The sequence below is a fragment of the Anser anser genome (genome assembly GCF_964211835.1).
Source record: "Anser anser genome assembly, chromosome: Z".
NCBI lineage: Eukaryota > Metazoa > Chordata > Aves > Anseriformes > Anatidae > Anser > Anser anser.
In genome coordinates this window covers 8,445,574-8,462,895 of record NC_139723.1, presented here as the reverse complement: position 1 = coordinate 8,462,895, position 17,322 = coordinate 8,445,574, and the positions used below count along the sequence as shown (strand labels likewise).

General features: G+C 38.2%; 1 protein-coding gene across 8 annotated transcripts in view; it reads right to left on the bottom strand.

The window, feature by feature from the left end:
* The window catches only part of SSBP2 (single stranded DNA binding protein 2), a 194,320-nt gene that overhangs the window by 142,025 nt on the left and 34,973 nt on the right, over positions 1-17,322 (bottom strand). For 4 of the 8 annotated variants that reach the window (XM_083817198.1, XM_083817196.1, XM_083817194.1 and 1 more), the window contains exons 2-4: positions 11,457-11,529; positions 6,336-6,397; positions 4,579-4,663 (exon numbers count right to left, since the gene is read on the bottom strand). In XM_083817198.1, coding sequence (XP_083673324.1) covers positions 4,579-4,663; positions 6,336-6,397; positions 11,457-11,529 — 220 coding nt within the window. Of the gene's footprint in view, positions 1-4,578; positions 4,664-6,335; positions 6,398-6,801; positions 7,882-11,456; positions 11,530-17,322 lie in introns of those variants that run through there. The other 4 variants (XM_083817197.1, XM_083817195.1, XM_083817193.1 and 1 more) reach the window with 4 other exon arrangements.

The window sequence follows — 17,322 nt, the reverse complement described above, 5'->3', positions numbered from 1 at the left end:
AGAGATTTGAATGAATGGCCGTGCCAGTAGAATTGAAGAATGACCAATTCTAAGAGTCAGATTCACTCCTACCAAGGAGCTTCTAAAAGTCTGTTTTTCTTTTTCTTTTTTTTTTCTTTTTTTCCTCAGGAATCACAGGATTTCCATTTTATTTTCCCTTTTGACCCAGTAAGTTTTCAGCTTATAAAGAGACGGAAAGAAGCAGGAACAACATGCACGTGGGAATCTGCTTCTCACAACAGAATAGCTCAGTTCCAACCCAGAGAAACGAGATCTGTTAAGAGAGTTGAAGAGATCTCCTTAGGACACTGTGAAGAAAAAAACATTCTACAGTGAAGACCAAATTTTGGCTAGAAGTAACCATGTAAGTGATTTTTAACAGGACTTCAAAGCACATAGAAGTTTTCTTCCAGCAAAAGTGATAGTTGAATGGAAAATTAATCTATTTGGGTTTTTGTTGTTGTTGTTATTTTTTTTTTCTTCTTGAAATGCTCTGTTCCTGCTGAAATGACTGTAATAATAATAATAGCCTAGGCAAGCACCATTTTTCTTTCCTGAATTACCTGAAATATAAACAAAGTATTTCTAAGACATTTTCATTAAATTTCAAGGCAAGCACGCACCTGCCTGAACCAGCACATGCACTTTCATGATGTACATCTCTCTTCTCAAACCCAAAATGTGAACTTAGTAAGTTCAGAGCCTTACTCACTTAGACAAAAATAAATAAATAAAAATCCAACTGCAAATTTCAATAGAAAATAAAAATAGAAACCCTTGTAGATCATATGGAGGAGTTGTAAGCGTTTAACCTCAGGGTGAGGAGACAAAAACTTCTTTTTAAAGCCAGAATAGCCCTTCACCTTTCTATTTATTGTATTTTTACTAAGATGAGCATTGTTAGTACTGCAAACAGTTATAGCCTCCACTCTGAGAGTAACTTTATGTTCTTGCTGTCAGACATGAAAGATCCTTCTCTTCTGACTAGCTTGATAAAAATCCAAGGTGTATTAGTACAATCTGAATACATGGAAATAGTACTTCCATACCTCATCTCTGCAGAACAGGGATGATACTGTACAGAGAAACACGTATGCACATATACGTGTATCAGAAAATTTAAATAACAGTTGTGTAAAAGAGTATGTTTTTCCTGTTATTTCACACAAATGGTCAAGAAGAGATTCTGTGGCACAGACTGATAGGCACACACAGGCTGAGACTGCTTGCTTGATTAAAGAGCATTGATAGCAGAGGAAAGTTCACATGCACTTTTCTTCAACACAGTGCTCCAGATGGGTTCTAATGAGGGTAATGCTAGTGTTTTTCCCCAAGTATACTGCAGATGTACAAAGCCCAGCTGCAGATATTCAGTTGTATTAAATGACAAGCAAAGCAGAGGCTGAAATGTTACAGCAAACTAAATAATGAAATAAAACTCATCATTAAAAAAACTTTTGTAGAAGAATTAAGGGTGCGGGGAATCAAGCAGCATCATCTTTTGCAACTGCAGTTGAGATACTGTGGAACTTGAAAAGTAATCAAATCTTCCTGTGTATATCCATTTTATGAGTCAAGCTCTGTGTGCTGCAGACTGACTAGCAACTGTGTTGTTTGAGGCAGCAGTATTTCACAAATCATTAAATCATCCTCAAACACCTTCCACCTCCATCAAACATTCTTAAATCTTTTCTTCCTTCACAAAAAGCAAAGACAGAAAAGATACTGGGTCAGCTCATTCAGCTTAATTAGTGTTAAACATGACATGTGTGGTGTAACCAGACCACTCACACCTTCGGCAAGAATGCTCTCCTTAGGTCAAGTAGAACACACACCTAATACAAAATTCTGAATCGCTAGTATGAATTAATAAGCAAGCCTTCTGTGCTTTTTGTACTTGGCAATTACAGTTTTGAGATATGACAGTGCAACTACAAATGCTCTGCTCCTTGACCTGCAATCTCACAGTAGGACTGAGTTATCAGCGCCTCAGCCCAGTGCCTGGCTCTCTGATGGTCTGCGCTGGTGGTAGAATTCCGACCCCTCTGGAGTTGGTGGCAACACTCCGCATGGGTCAGCATTTCACAAAGCATTTAATAAATGTTTACCTTCAACAGCTGTGAAATATGCTTGGCTGTATTTTATAACCATTTGTTATGTGCATTAATACAAATGTACAATAGACTCATGAAATATTAAATATATGCAAGATTTCAATGGTGTGCACTTATCATGATGCAGACTGCCTTCCTAAACAAAAAGCACATGACACTGAGGAACAGCATGAGTCCTGCTAGATATTAGACAAGTTTATCTCAACTGTGAGGAAAAATAATGCAATGGATAGGTTTTCTTGTCACTTTAAATGATTAAGGTTTTAGAAATGCCTGGAGAATTAACTGATAAAATAAGCCAATGTATTTCTGATATAAATATTCATCTGTCTTTATGCAGATTTATATGCATATAGAAGAATATCATGTTTTTATTTTTCCTTTATCGAACACCACTTTATAGAGTACCTTAAACACCACACAGTTGTACATCACATACAGAACTCATTTGACTATTTTCTCAGGTTTTTAAATTACCGTTAACACACACCATAATGCAGACAGAAGTGAGCAATAAGATCGTGTAATATTCTAAAACCTGTGGAAGTTAGAAACACTAAAAAGGAAATGCTAAGACAAAAAAAAGTTTGATAATTTTGATTCAGCTACTCAAATTCTTGGATTAGAATTATATAGATTAAAATAGTGAACTTACTGATCGATGAAACTCTCATGAGCTTACAGAACTGTGGACTCTGTTCCTTTTCAGACTTCCTAGTACTTTTTTATTTAAATTTTCTTCTAACTGGTGATTTAATTTGAAAATTATTTCATAACAGCTTTTACAGGTTGCAGATTTTTGGCTTTTGTCATATACCTTACACTGCGAGTGCGCAGTGCCCCCACTGAAGTCAACGGTCATACCTTGGATTCTGACCTCAACAAATTTGATTCACTACTGTCATTCCCTGCAGTCATAAACTATTCCTGTAAAGCTATCTCTCCTTCAGTGTGGAATTAAACCTCGCTCTCATAACAAAGATTGAAAACAACAACAAAGCTGTTGAAATGTTTTATTATTCCAACAACTGTGTATTCAAAACAGAACCCATAAAGGAGCGCAGAAACTGTGCTTCCACCAGTGACATTGTTTTTAATTTTAGGAATGTGCTTTACCAAGTTGGTTGACTTTAACACTTTTCTGTGTGGAAAATTTCCTCAGAATTTTGTTCCTTTCTCCAACGCTGCTTTTTTCTCATTGATTATGAAAAGCGATCACTGTAGCATGGACATGATAGTGCAAAATTATCCAAGCTCCTTTACCAGTCAGCCTCAGAATCTAACCGCTAAGGAGAAGGTATTAAAGGGTTATTGGTCTGTAAGTAAAATACGCCAAACAGTTCTAACTGTGTTGATGGTGCATTTGTAACATACTCCAAAAAAGGCAAGATCATCAGTCATTCACACACTATGGGAACCTGAGCTGTTATCAGATTATGACAATAGATAACAGAAAATAGTCTCTTCGAAGGTTCATTTAAGTTCTTCCAGGTTTGTGTTTGTAAGAGATTGGGCTATTGAAGTCTAATTTTAATTTTATACACAAAAATATTTTTTTGCAGCAACTACAAAATATTTTTAAGACAGACCTGGAATACAGCGAAGGAAAGAGGTTTCAGAACAGTATCATAAGGGAGATTTACTCCCTTTTTATACTGTACGAATGGCCCAAAGGAATGATAGTATGACTTTATCTCAGTCAGCCTGCAGAGGATTTCCTTAGTTAAAATGAAATCACCGGGTGGAGAAGAACTGCCACAGGGGATAGAACCCAAATTCCAACCAGAGTCTGGAACGCAGTTCCAGATTTCTAGAGTACTCCATTTATGCAATGAGAACAGAGAAAAAGGAATGAAACTGTTTCAATGTTACGGACCCAAAAAATTTAATTTTTATTTTTTTGGTCCTCTCAGGTGAAATTGCACTGAACTCCCTGATGTGTTCCAAACTGGGTCTCAAATGTATCAAAACTGGCTTCAGTTTTGAAAGTCAGTCTGACTTTACATTTATCTTGTTCTGTGGTACTTAAGTACAGTAGTCATGCTTGAAGTCTGTACGGTCCTGACAGAAGCCAGGGGGTGGAAGTGACAATTACATCTGTTGAGCAGCCTCCTCTGTAGCACAGACTGAGTATGGATATGTGGACAGGCCATATCTGTGCTTCGATTTGGCCCACGTGCTAGTGACCAGCCCGATGTCTCCATGGGGGAGAGACAGAGGGACACTCATTGTTCTGAGTTAATGCACAGGACAGCGTTTTGATCTCTAAGATGAGTAACAGTTTTCCGTATGGCAGTAGGTAATCAGAGAATTAGGAAGTCCTAATTCTGAGGCATCCCCAGAAAACACATTAGAGTTACTTATGTGTGACAGACACCTGCATTTGAGATACTGTCATGCAGAAATACTTCTCTATCACATTCCATACAGTACTGAAAGCACGGTAAATATACACACAACTTACATAGTCATGAAAGGCTTTTGCTTCACTTGAATGTTCACAGGTTTCTCGTCTTTCTGGAGCTGCACAGTAGAGATCCCAAAATACACTGCAAATTAAGAAGTTAGAGATATGGTGAGAAAATCATTGTAATACTCACATAGATTTTATGGTGCACACCGCACATGCATGTTTATATATAGAAACAGGCGCATCACTTCCTTGCCAAGAGCTGAAAGCACTTACCTCTATGAAAGAGTTTAGCTTTGTAAAACATCTAGGAGGAATCGAGTCCTGTTATCTGATTCTCTGAGGCGAGCAGTGCCGTACTCGTTAAAACCACCGTAGTATAAACCAAGAAACTAATCTAATATACAAGGTTTAAGGGTATAAAGCTCTACGCATAACCTCATACCTCTGGCAACTGCTGCTATTTACGTCCACAAAACCCTGGAAGGGACAGACGCATACAGTAATAACATGAAAAGGCATGGAACGGAAGAGAAAACTGAGGAGTTCTTCCAAGGTCCAATACTGTGCTTTAAACAGAAGTTCCTAGAGAAACAGGTGTATGAATAAGAGTAGGAAATAGATGGATATCTTCTTTTATAGCTCTTGGGTTATACGGAGAGAAAGGAAATTACAATACTCTGTCTTTCCACTCTCACCCCTGTTCAAATGGAGTTATACATGAATGAGTCCTAACACAAAATTTCTAGAAATAAATTATGTGTACAATCCCGAGAATAAAGTTTGTTTAATATTGTTTCTTTATTGTTTAGTCCAGCATCGCAATACAGAATTGTGGAAAATGTGAACGCTCTGCTGCAGAAATCAAAATTAAGGTTAATGCAGACATCACAGGAACAAGACACATGTTCTCTTTTTCAGGCTTCCATCAGGTAGCTAAAAGCATAAAGGTGAATGAAGAATATGCCACCTTCCACACAGCTGCACAAATTACTTGGGATTTTGTGTTCAAATGGAACCACTTTTAAATTTGTAAATTCTTGTACTCCTGACAGCTGGACATATTCTCCATAATGTTTTATTCTTGCAAACACTGACATACCGGATACATTCAAGGCATGTGACAGTTAATAAATACCATGGCTAAACAGCAGTGACTATGAGCACTCTTTTCTCCTCGGGAATTTTACACAAACAAATGTGTCTCTGCACACCGGTATATTTAAGCAAGTGGCATCATGCATGAAAAACTACAAGTAAATTTTATGTCTACACATATTCTGAACTGAGAGAAACTGTGCAAATGCAGACTTTACAACACCAAGCCCATGCTAACACACACTGCTTCTCAAAAAGGCTGGTGACTTGGGTTCGGCTAATCATTTTCATATGCTATTTCCGTGAATAGAAATGTGGGCTGAAGACTATGCATGTGGATGTGAGCTTCCTCAGTCACTGTATGTACATATTTCATGTAATATGTAAATATTTTTTTCCTGAATGTAATTATTTAGGATATGTATAATGCTTTTAAATGCACAGCTTAGTAGAAGATAGTGAACAAAGAAACGCTGGCCAATTTTCTTTCAAGGATGCTGTCTTATCAGTCTACTATGCAATATTTGTTTTCTTGTATCTAATATCTGTGTCTTTTCCTATATCTAATTTTCTGTTCTTTCATTTCTTTATAAGAAAATGTTTTTTTCCTCATCTTCACATTCTTTTTACAATGATCACTTGAATTTCTTGCCTGCAGCTGCTGGATTTGCAATCACCATATTCTAAAAATTGGAAAGAAAATGGACACTTACCACCACCAGGAGTGCAAGAATCCCGGGGGCTCCCCCAGTGTGATGTTTTTTTCCCATCTTATCTGAAATAAAACCATAAAAACACAGGTATTCACTTTTGTGATTATTGTGACTAAAAAAAACATTACATAATATCAAGAAAAGGAAGAATAAAATGTTTTGTAGCTATGAAAGGCCTTATTATCATCAATCTGAATGGCTATATTATGTACTTTATTATAAATACTACTTTAGCTCATGCCTTTTATTTTAGGAAAGCGTATTTTAGAATTTATTTTGTAGAGATTCTGAATATAGCTTTATTAAGGATGTATTTTGTATCACTCCACCACTGAGATGTGCATTTTCTAAGCTCAAAAATGCATGAACAACAACAACAAAGAAAAGTTAAACAATGCCCCTAAAACTATCTAAAAGATCTCCCAGTTTGTGCAAGGAAAAACAGAAGATACAGAACTAGTGTTACCAGTTCAGCAGGTGGCAGTCTTCCCTCCATATCCAAAGCTAGCCAATGCTTCAGGATCATCAAGGACTGCTTTACTGCTAGAGGTAGCATGACAAATACCAGTAACAACCAAGCTACAGCCTGTTCTCCCACCATCCAGTGAAAGTGTAAAGGTAGCTTGGCTTGGTTTGTCTGCACTAGCAAATGCTCCTGAATAGAAAAATACTGTCTGTGAGCTCTTTCCCACCTAAGAAATCTGGCTTACTTGGAACTTTTTTTCAAAAGGAACGCAATTTAGTAATTTTTACACCCCCAACTTCGCACTTCTGCTGTTACCAGCTAACTCATCAAACAACACAACACACCGTGAGAGTGCTGTTCTCTACCTTAGCTATTATCACACAATCATTTTATTAGTGCCATAGTGATTGGTTTGTCCTTAGCTACAAAACTAAATAGTTTGGACTATAAAAAAAAGCCAGTTTAATTGCTTAAGGAGCTCTGTTGCAAATAACTGAAGATTTCTGTAGAAGTTCACATGACGCTTTATGGGAGGGAGGCAGTCTCATGCTTAAACTGGGTGGAAACCAGGGCGTTACATATACTCCAAATTCCTCCAGTTACAACTACACATAGCACTATTTCCTGTCCAATTCTGTAAAAAGATCATTGTTTAAACACAAGTCATATTCTGCTCTACAGACAGAAGTAATGGCTGACAAAAAAAGGATTATTCTAATGAAATGGGTAAATGTCTTTAACATGAAAGGTATTTAAAGACGTATATGAAGGTAAATTAAAAGCGTACTGGAAAAGGTAGATATAATGTGTTCATACTGCAAGAGGCAGTAGCGAAGCTGGGATTTTTCAACACAGAATAAAACTATTTCTCAACTCCAACTTGACTGCCACCCCCAATTGTTAAAAAATTTAAACAAGTATGTTTTGTCAATAGCTGGCAGGAATAGAATACATAGTTCATACAACTAAAATGTTATTTGCGCTCATATGAAGCAAGGTAATGTGAATTTGATAAATGATATAAATATTTTAAACTATCAAAAAATCATTTGCCTGTTTAAAATTATCTTAGAAAGGTAAGCTCCAGCCATTATCACTTCTTTTGCTAAAGCTGGCAGAATGAACCAGCCGCATGGCACTTAACCCCCACCCACCCACCCACCATCAGCATTTAATAGCACTTAATCTATAAAAAGCACTTTTCAAACTGTGAAACTCTTGCCTAAACTGCGCCAGGTAAAAATGTTAATAAAAATGAAAAATATATACAAAAGAGAAAACCACTAACAAAGTTTTAAAAATGATTCAAATGCACTCCTCAGTGGCATGACTGCTCTTCACATGCATTTGGCATGGCTTAGAAGGACTTGTGTTAATCACCAGGAATGTACTGTACTTCTGAGAAGTTTTGAAAGCAACATAATGGAGAGATGCAATATGTAGTCAAAGCTAATTTTTTTTAGTGGAGTTGAAAAATCATTCAGTTAAGAGTAAAAATGTTATCTCTGCAGAAAGACCTCACTATGTCTAAGCAACATTCATGTTCTTTAACACAGGGCTTGATGAATTTGCCTGACTCACAAGTCTTATACTGGTCCTTTTTACTAAGACAGTTCATCGTCATAAATTTATTCAAAGAAGGAACCTGAATGATAGGTGGAAGTTTCTGATTTGTTTTGCTTTCAAAAAATACACATCTCTGTCTGACATTGAAAGTGTTCGTCAGATGACAGACAGGGAAAGAATTATAATTTAAAAAAAAAAAACAAAAAAACTTGTTGTCAGCTGTATCAATAACTAGCTCATAACTAGTGATCAGTCAGCTGCAAAATGCCTACTTTCCTGGTCTAGCTAAGCCTACAAGGCCAGAACCTAGCTTTGAGGACAGAAAATACAGGGGTATGGATCAGCTCTCCAAGAAAATTCAGCAGCTGCAACACCAAAGGAAAGATTCTGGAGCAGAACAGTTTATATTGTTTTTTAAAAAACTGTGTATCCCATCTGAACAGCTCTATTCAACCCTCATAAGAAAATGACACTGTTTAGATAGTAGTGGTAGTCCCTTGCCATTTTGCTAATTGTACAATGACTACATGTTTCGGGATGAAACAGCTATTAAATCATTTCCATCCAATACTTCATATCATGTCTCCTCAAAGGAAGTTCATTTGCAGACTAAGAGACGAGCGTGGTAGCTAACAAACTGAAGACGTCTCTTTTACCCAGACACCCAGGAAAAGGCTAGCTGACCTGGAGGTCCTACATTTTAGAGATGACGGCAACAAGGTTTTGAAGGCTGTACTCAGCAGGGACCACAACGACATGGAAAGCACTCTTCACCTTGTCAACAAGAAGGATAAGCAGAGCACTTCTAGATTTTACTGACTCACGAATCAGTTCTACACAAAACATTACAAAAATGAAGACATGCTTAAGACAACCTTCTCTAAGTTATATATATCAGTGATTTCATGATATCCAATTTAAATTTTACTTCTCTCAATTTCATTCCATTACTCTTAGCCGCATTCCCTGGTAAACCTTTACATTGAGGGATGTTAATCTTTGCCATTTATACTCTTTAGTTATCACTGACAGCTGTATGGCTCTGACAATCTATATACGTTTATTTCTTTTACAACCCAATACACTGGCTTAGAGCTACTTTGAACTAAGTGAACTTTAAAGAAATCCACCCAAATTACTCAGGTGGGTGCAGACTGCCAGAGTAGAGAAGGCAGTGAGCCCCAACAGCCTTGCTTTCTAAGAAGTGGCCAAGCCGATACAAATTTCCTCCTACGCCACCTGGGTATCTCCTCCACCTAGCTCAACCACAGCAGGGCAGTTGCTTCCCAAAAGCCATGAGTCAGAAAAACACAAAGACACATGGAAGATTTGCTGGAAGACTTCTTTGCACTTCCCAACTGCTGCTTTGTCATTTTCATCCTGTGTGCCAACAATCCATCTCTAACAACAGCTGACTCACGGAGGGGCACAGAGCTATTATATTGTGGTTTACAGCCCAGGATTGAGTGGGCGTTACAACGTAAGGGCCTGCCTGCTCCACAATCAACTATCATTTCTTTCCTGCTGCTTTTACCACTTGCCATTTAAAATTATTTTCTCCAAGCCGGATTAGTGTACAGTTTTCTCGGTCTGACCCTCATTGTATTGCTTTCATCCCAAGTACCATCTTTTCCAGGCTTCCCATAACAGCGTTAATTGCATTTGGTTCCAACATACAACCATTGACAAATACTGTTAGCACAGTCTTTACCTTCCTGCACTGCTAACAAACAAGGTAAATAAACTCACAGCTTTGTGTGAATTTTAACAGACACCTCATATCAATTCAATACACTATTATTCGTCTCTGCCCCATCTTTTGGCTGATTTTCAGCATCAGTCTGAATTTGAAAGATTTGATACATTCTCATATTACATTTGTTCAGATCTGAGAGTTTCTCTATAATCCAAGATTGAATTACTTTTAAAAGCTAAATTTCAAGACACTGTATTGAATGTTTTCCTGAAATCCAAATGTCATACCAGTTATACTCCTGCCAACTGCTCATTTTGCACATATATCATAAAACAAAATGAGCAAAATGAATCTTGCACAATGTATTATTTACAAATGACAGCTGTTTTGGGAAAGCCAAGATGATAGTCTCCATTATTTTCTCTCATTGCTTTACTAAAGAGAAAAAACAATTGTCAAAACCATGTTTTAATATAAACATAACCTGAAACTACCACAATTCTATCGCTTTCGCTTCTGTTATGTGAATTTTCTATAACCACCACAAACAGCCCTCGTCTCTTCCATCTCCGAAATGTCATCACTAGCATGTTAATTCTATTAGCTTTCAGAAGAGCACCAGTTGAAGCAGCAGATTTTCCTGCTACAACATGTTGCCTGTTTTTCTCACTTCTGCTCACTATCCAACTATCATTATCTTAATGTTCTCATCAAAGAAAGATTAAAAACAATAAACCCCAAAGACCTCAATACGTTTGGCATACAGGTATTCTTGTATCCCAGAGTAAACGTAAAATACTAAGGAGATACAATGTACTTCAATCTTCTACAGATATGTATATGTCTTTAAAGGTCCGTGAAAAAGACTAGCTATTGTCTAATTGTAAAAAATGCATTAGCATTCAAGAGCATTTAAGAAAGAGCACCTGAACAGTTATAGTCACAATTAGTTCACCAGATGAAAAGAAGCAAAATAATTAGAAGCATGGTAGGAATACATAGTGAGATCAGTATAAAATACCTGACTGCTGTATGTTTAGAAAGGGTACATCATTCACAATTGGAGATATCAACAGTAAGTTAGAAGATCATCAAGAAGGAACACGATTGACGCACATTCTAACATGCACATTTATTATAGAAAATAGACAAATCTTTCTTCCATGTAGGACCGAATCAGACAACAGGGCTAACAAATCACAGCAAAAATAATTATGCAAAGGCATGCAGAATGACATGGCAAACTGGCTTTTGCAAAATCAGAAGTCTATGCTGATCAATGCAAACAGATATGCAAGATTGTCACCACTGTTTTTTCTAAACCAACACAGATTTATTTCACTTGCACACATTGTAACATTGTGCAAGGAAAAAAAAGACAGGGCAAACATACCTCTGATAAAAACGTCTGCGCTGATTTCTGTGCTCCTACATGGAGCAGATATTCATATACGTACAGCGCTAATCTGAAAAACAAACAAAAAAAGACAGTATTTAGTATAATGCATTTGTTTGCTCCCCGTTTTTGGAACACATGATTTCAGAGGTTTGACTTGCACACTATTTCCTTTCAGAAACCACTATGTACTGAACATGACAAATCTATTATCTATACCAGAACTTTTAAACTAGACATGTAGGTCAATCTGAGCAGAGTTGTTTAAATAGTAGTTAATTAAATATTATTAAAACCCCAAATTACTTAATGTCAACATTTTTAATGATATTTGGACATGTGCCCAGTTAGCTAACAATTGACCTACTGCTGCCTGTATTTGCCCACAATACACCATGCTCGTTGTAAATACAATATATTCATACAGCAATACTGACTACCTTTCCAGGTCAACACTTTTACACGTGGAACGTGTCAGGCTGTTAAGCACATTTGAACGACAGCCCGTGTTTACATAAAGAACGCGCAAACTTCGGGTTGCATCAGAAAAAGCCATCTCAGAAGTTGCATCTCCACTGCAGTACAACCACACCTCCCAAGTAAACACATTTTTTGGTTTATTCCAGTTTGAGCATCCGATGAGGTCTGACGACAACAGAGCTACAAATTAGTGTCACAGTTGCAGAAGGAGCTTCACAAAAAGTGAATTTCAGCAGCCAGGTGCACCTCCAGCTAAGTCAAACCAATCTGCCTAAGGATCTCATTGCAGAAGGAGGGCTCATGCCTGCTAGACCTTGGGCTGAGAAGGCCTCTTTGGAAACCCAAGGACAGGTGAGCAGTAACAACAAACATTTCCTGTTAAGATAGGCTAGATTTGAATTAGAAAGTAAAGAAGTAACACTTCCTAATTCTTCAGCTGACTCTCTAGAGAGGCTCCTGTCTGCCTGTATGTTTAAAATCTTTCAAAATGAAATCTCGTTTGAAAGTATGATTTAATAACGATGCGTAGAAATTGTCTATAAAACATTTCAGTCCAAGAGAAGAAGTATTCAGACTGCATTTCTTTTAAAATTGCTAGCTGAACTGTTTTCAAGAAGTAAAATACATTTGTGTGTACTTCATTATAACATTGCCATTCTTATTTGGAACATTTTAATATTTGTACCCAGAAATAGGTAGTTTAACTAAACAAAGCAGAGAGGCAGAGAACATCTGCTTTCTTGACACTGTTCAAAACGTCATGCAATATTAGACAACTGTCATCATGGCACTGACAGAGTAGTAATTATTGCTCTAAGCTATAAAGTGTGAAATTTTAAAATCTATGGGTGACATTCCTTAAAAGTTGCTTTCATTAGGTGTTTGTATTTTGTACATGCAATACTCCCCACAACCTTACTCTCCAACATCACAAGCAAAACTGTACTTTTTTCCTATAACAAATAAAAAGTGCCTTTTTGAATATTCAAGTGTGCGACCGTTGGTAGTTTGAACCTTGAGAGTTGCTGTATACGCTCTTTAATTCCAGTATTTTACAAAACATCCATTTATTGCTTTGTCATACGCTGTGTGAACAGCCGCGCGTCTCAGAGCGCTACGCAGGCCAGGCTGTTCCAGCAGAGTGGCCCAGGGAGGACGCGGCCATCTGCCCCTCGTGGGCACTGCGCTGAGACCTTCACCCATGCTCTAGCCTCTTGCCCCAAAAGCACAGCTGCATCTCTCTCAAACCAACAAACAAAAAAGCCACTTTTTGTGGAGTTAGTTCTTTACAGTTCAACTACTGTTCAAGTTTTACGCACCAAATGGTTGTAGGCAAGCGCTCTTTCTGCAACAGCCAAGGCAACCTACTAACACTATAAAGCACCTCATTCGTCTTCCGAGATTCCTTTTTTCGTTCTTATCAAAACACAAAGTCTGTTGACCAGATAAAAGGATTTGTGTGATCACATCCTTTCAACCCCGCAAAGCAAGGCCAGGAAGCATAAAGCCCAGGAGTTCACTGCAGACGCGCCACCTTCCTAAGACTACCGTTTGCCGAAAGCGTTAGCAAACGTGGCGCATGGCAGCTGAAGGGACAGCGTGGTGCTCCGGCACCAGGCCTCACATCGCCTGCCACAGGCCTCTGAGCGCGCTGAGGAAGTCCAAGATGTGTTAACGCAAGGAAAAAGGCAACCCTACATCTTTGAGATGAAAATACGGAATGTGCTAATGAAGCATGATTAAAAACTATAACGACATCTCCAGCTCTTTGACATGGCATCACTCCATCTTGGTCTAAATACACCTCTGCTTCGTGAAATGGCACAACTAGCTGGATCACCCAGCAGTCAGGGGGACACATCAGATTTCGAGAAACAAGTGTGTACACCCGGCCATTGGCTAACCCCCCACAGCAAGCAGAGGGCAGCCCCGGCCTGGCACGGTGAGCAAGGAGCCAGGACCATGGACTGCACAGCAACCAGAGGGGTGCCCGCTGGAGCTAAACCACTTGTTCACTCCCAGGTACTACGCTGTCAGGAAGTCTCTACAGAAGCTAACAGCATTACATCTCCCTTCAGAAGTAAGCACCTTTACCACAGAGATCGAAAGAAAGATACTAGTGTTTTACAGCGTTAGTTGCAGCAAGAGGATCAGTGACAACTGATGCTCTCAGGAAAGACAACGAAGAAATCAAAAGGGTGCAACAGCATAATGAGAGAATTAGTGGGTATAGTGACTTTAACTACCACGTAAGAAATACAAGAAGATAAAAATGGCTATGGTCCAAGTGTGTAAAATTAATGAACAAGTGTTTCACATCTCAGCAGAAGACTAAGAAAGTAACAGCAAGGTGGTCTTCACCACCAAAGGACTTGGGCTTGAAGTGGCATTTTAAAAGACAATTTTTACTTGGTAAAGTGGTGTGAGAAACCATGTAAAAGCAGCAAGCAGGCATATGTTAAAATTTCACATTTGCATACTTGTTGACATTCTATGAGTAATGTGAGGAAAAAATATTTCTAATTAGTTCATGACAATGCTGAAGTAATTCTTGTTGAAGACACGTCACATGCCAGAGTTCCCCCCTCCCTGCCAAGACAACTAGATAACACACTCATCCGTGGCCTGATCATACATTCACTACATTTAAAATAAATTAATTAAAAGTTCTTTCTGGTTCTTGTTGCTACAGTGATGCACTTTGGTAAGCTGGTGTGTTTTCTCTGAAGTCTCTGCTCTAATTTGACAAGTCATTCATATATTTTACAAGAGAAATATCAACCGCATTCCAAAGCGAAGAACCATTTAAGGGATCCTAGTCAATCAGCTTTCATCAGAATATTACCAAGAAATAAACAATAATCGCTCTAAGTGTGCTCTGGAAATCACTTGTTATATGTCAAGGTGGAAATAGGCAATTAACTTAAGGAGAAGTTGCAACGAAAGCATTACAGCAGTATGTTCATTGATTAAAATCAGCCAGTAAACTCCCCCCGATTTCAAGTCAAAAGATTACGACAACACCTAGCTTTCCATAAAAGGCAGCAAAAGCTTGAAAGCACCATGAAGATATTCACCTTGTCTATCTTTGGCATCAGATCTCGATGCTCTGAGTCACACTCCTTCCACCACCCCAGCAAGCTTCACTGACAGTTTGTAGGCTACTAATCTAGCTGTTCAGATGAACACATGCCGGTTGCCTACAGAAAATACTGTGAGTAGTAAGCATGGTCTACCTGCACGCCCGCATTTCTGTCTGGTAAACACCTGAACAATACACAAAATAAAAGAGAAAGCTGAACCTTTGGTGAGATTGCAATGACAACATCTAGTAAGATCCACCAGCATGGAGGCTGTACCAAAGGGCTCGAGTTACTATCAAGAAGTTTTGCAGGGAATAATATATTTATAAAAAGTAAAACAGTAATATCTTGGTCTAGTTCCACAAGAAGATGCATATCAAGAAAGTTTCTGTCTCTCAGTCTAGGACTGAACTTCAAGCTCCAAGTTTGGCTTGCAGTTATTTCTAAGGAGACGACGAAGGGCGGAGGGCCACATTTTTCAATGAAGTTCAAAAGCTGGGCTTAGAAGAGTAAGGAACTGCAATAAATTAACTTCTACTTTCTCTTGTAAGCTGCCCAATAAACCTGCCAGAAACAGGCAACTATTGCACATAGCTTCACGAAGTTGAGAAAAAGTGTTGTTACTTTCACTGTTTTATTAGCCACATGTCATAACTAAAATACATGTTTTTTAACTGAGGGTACAGTTGTGTATAATCATTATCCAGAAAGTTATAAACTCAATGTGGTAGAGCAAAAGGCTCCAGTTCCCCCAAATTTGGCAGTATGTCAAAGCACGGTTCAAGGTGCCTTCTGCAGCAGCTGTGGTAGGCTTACTACACTATGCTAAGCAACCAGTGCCCCTTTTTCATAAAATCTATGATGGTGAAGTAGCGCACATCACAGAAATGTCCAGATATTAGCACCTTATCTGCCGGTAACAGCCATTACACTGTCACTATCTAGTTCTGAATGTAAAAAATAAAAAGTATCTGCAGTTGGAATGTTCCAGATATGAGCATAGCAAAAAGAAATCTAGCATTTCTGGATTCCTAACAGATTTAATTCTTTTAAACTAATTACATATGGAAAGTCCACCATATGACATACCATCCATAAAGTTTTTATTTTTTAACCAGTAATTAAAAACACAACGAAAACCAGTAAATCTATATCCATACATAATTTCTAGTTTGCGTGAAGAAGGATGAAGCAGCTGGGCAACATTTAAAACTAGTTCCATAGAAGAGATCTTAAAAGCTCCCCTCTGTGTTTCAGGAGACTTGCAGTACTCCAAAATCACTACTCTGACCTACAGAGGGAAGCAGCTTTTTTTTTGTGTGTGTGTTTTTTTCCTTCCGCTTCATAAAGGTATATAAGCTCCATTTCAAATCCAGAGTCTGCTGGGAATTTCACTGATGTAATACAGTATAAAACTCAGTCTCTGAAATAAGAGACAGTAACAATAAATCTATCTTTTAAATATAATAACTAAAAACATCACAAATTTGTGGTTTCTTGAACGAATTTTCTTGAATCCACCACTTCAGTAGTTTTAAAACTGCTCTGCAGCTCTCGGTGGACAGCCCTTTTTGGTCATTTTCAGCTGACAATGGAAAAGAAGTTTTGTTAAGAAGTTTCATATTTTTAAGATATGCCTGCCATGGTCAAAACTACCATTCTCCCCTGTTTGATCATACTGATAATCATTTTCACACATACACACTTACTGTATATATTTAAATATATATATGTGTGTATATCATTGTATGATTTATACTTTTTTTTTAATATATTTTCCTGCAGCATCAAACCTGAGACATGCCCAAGAACACACTCAAGTTTTTCCATTTGCTTAAGAAGGTACAGTAACAACAGCCATGGCATTACAGTGATGTACCTGTATGCACACCTGAGTGCATTACCTCTCCTGGGCGTGCTGCTTCACCTACGCATGATTTACATTTCTGTTTGCTTAGCTTGAGGCTCACAGACTACTCTTTTCAGGCGCCTCCAATCACACCAGTCTGCGGTTTCTCTCCAGCTCAGAACACAAGCTACGTCAATGCCAGCGCTCTCTGTCTTATTGACAATGTGATCAGTTTTCTTACAAACACCTGGGTATTAGAACACAAACACTGGTCTGAGGAAACAGCATGTCCCAAAGGTGGTATCAAATGTTTGAGTATGTGCACTCCCCTTTTCAGAGAGCTCCTATCACAACCCTGCAAACATAGGCAGCGTAGAAATGCTTGTACTCGACATTATTATAGCCACTTATTTCTTCCTTCCTCTGTAGACAGCAGCAGATGTTTTCCCTG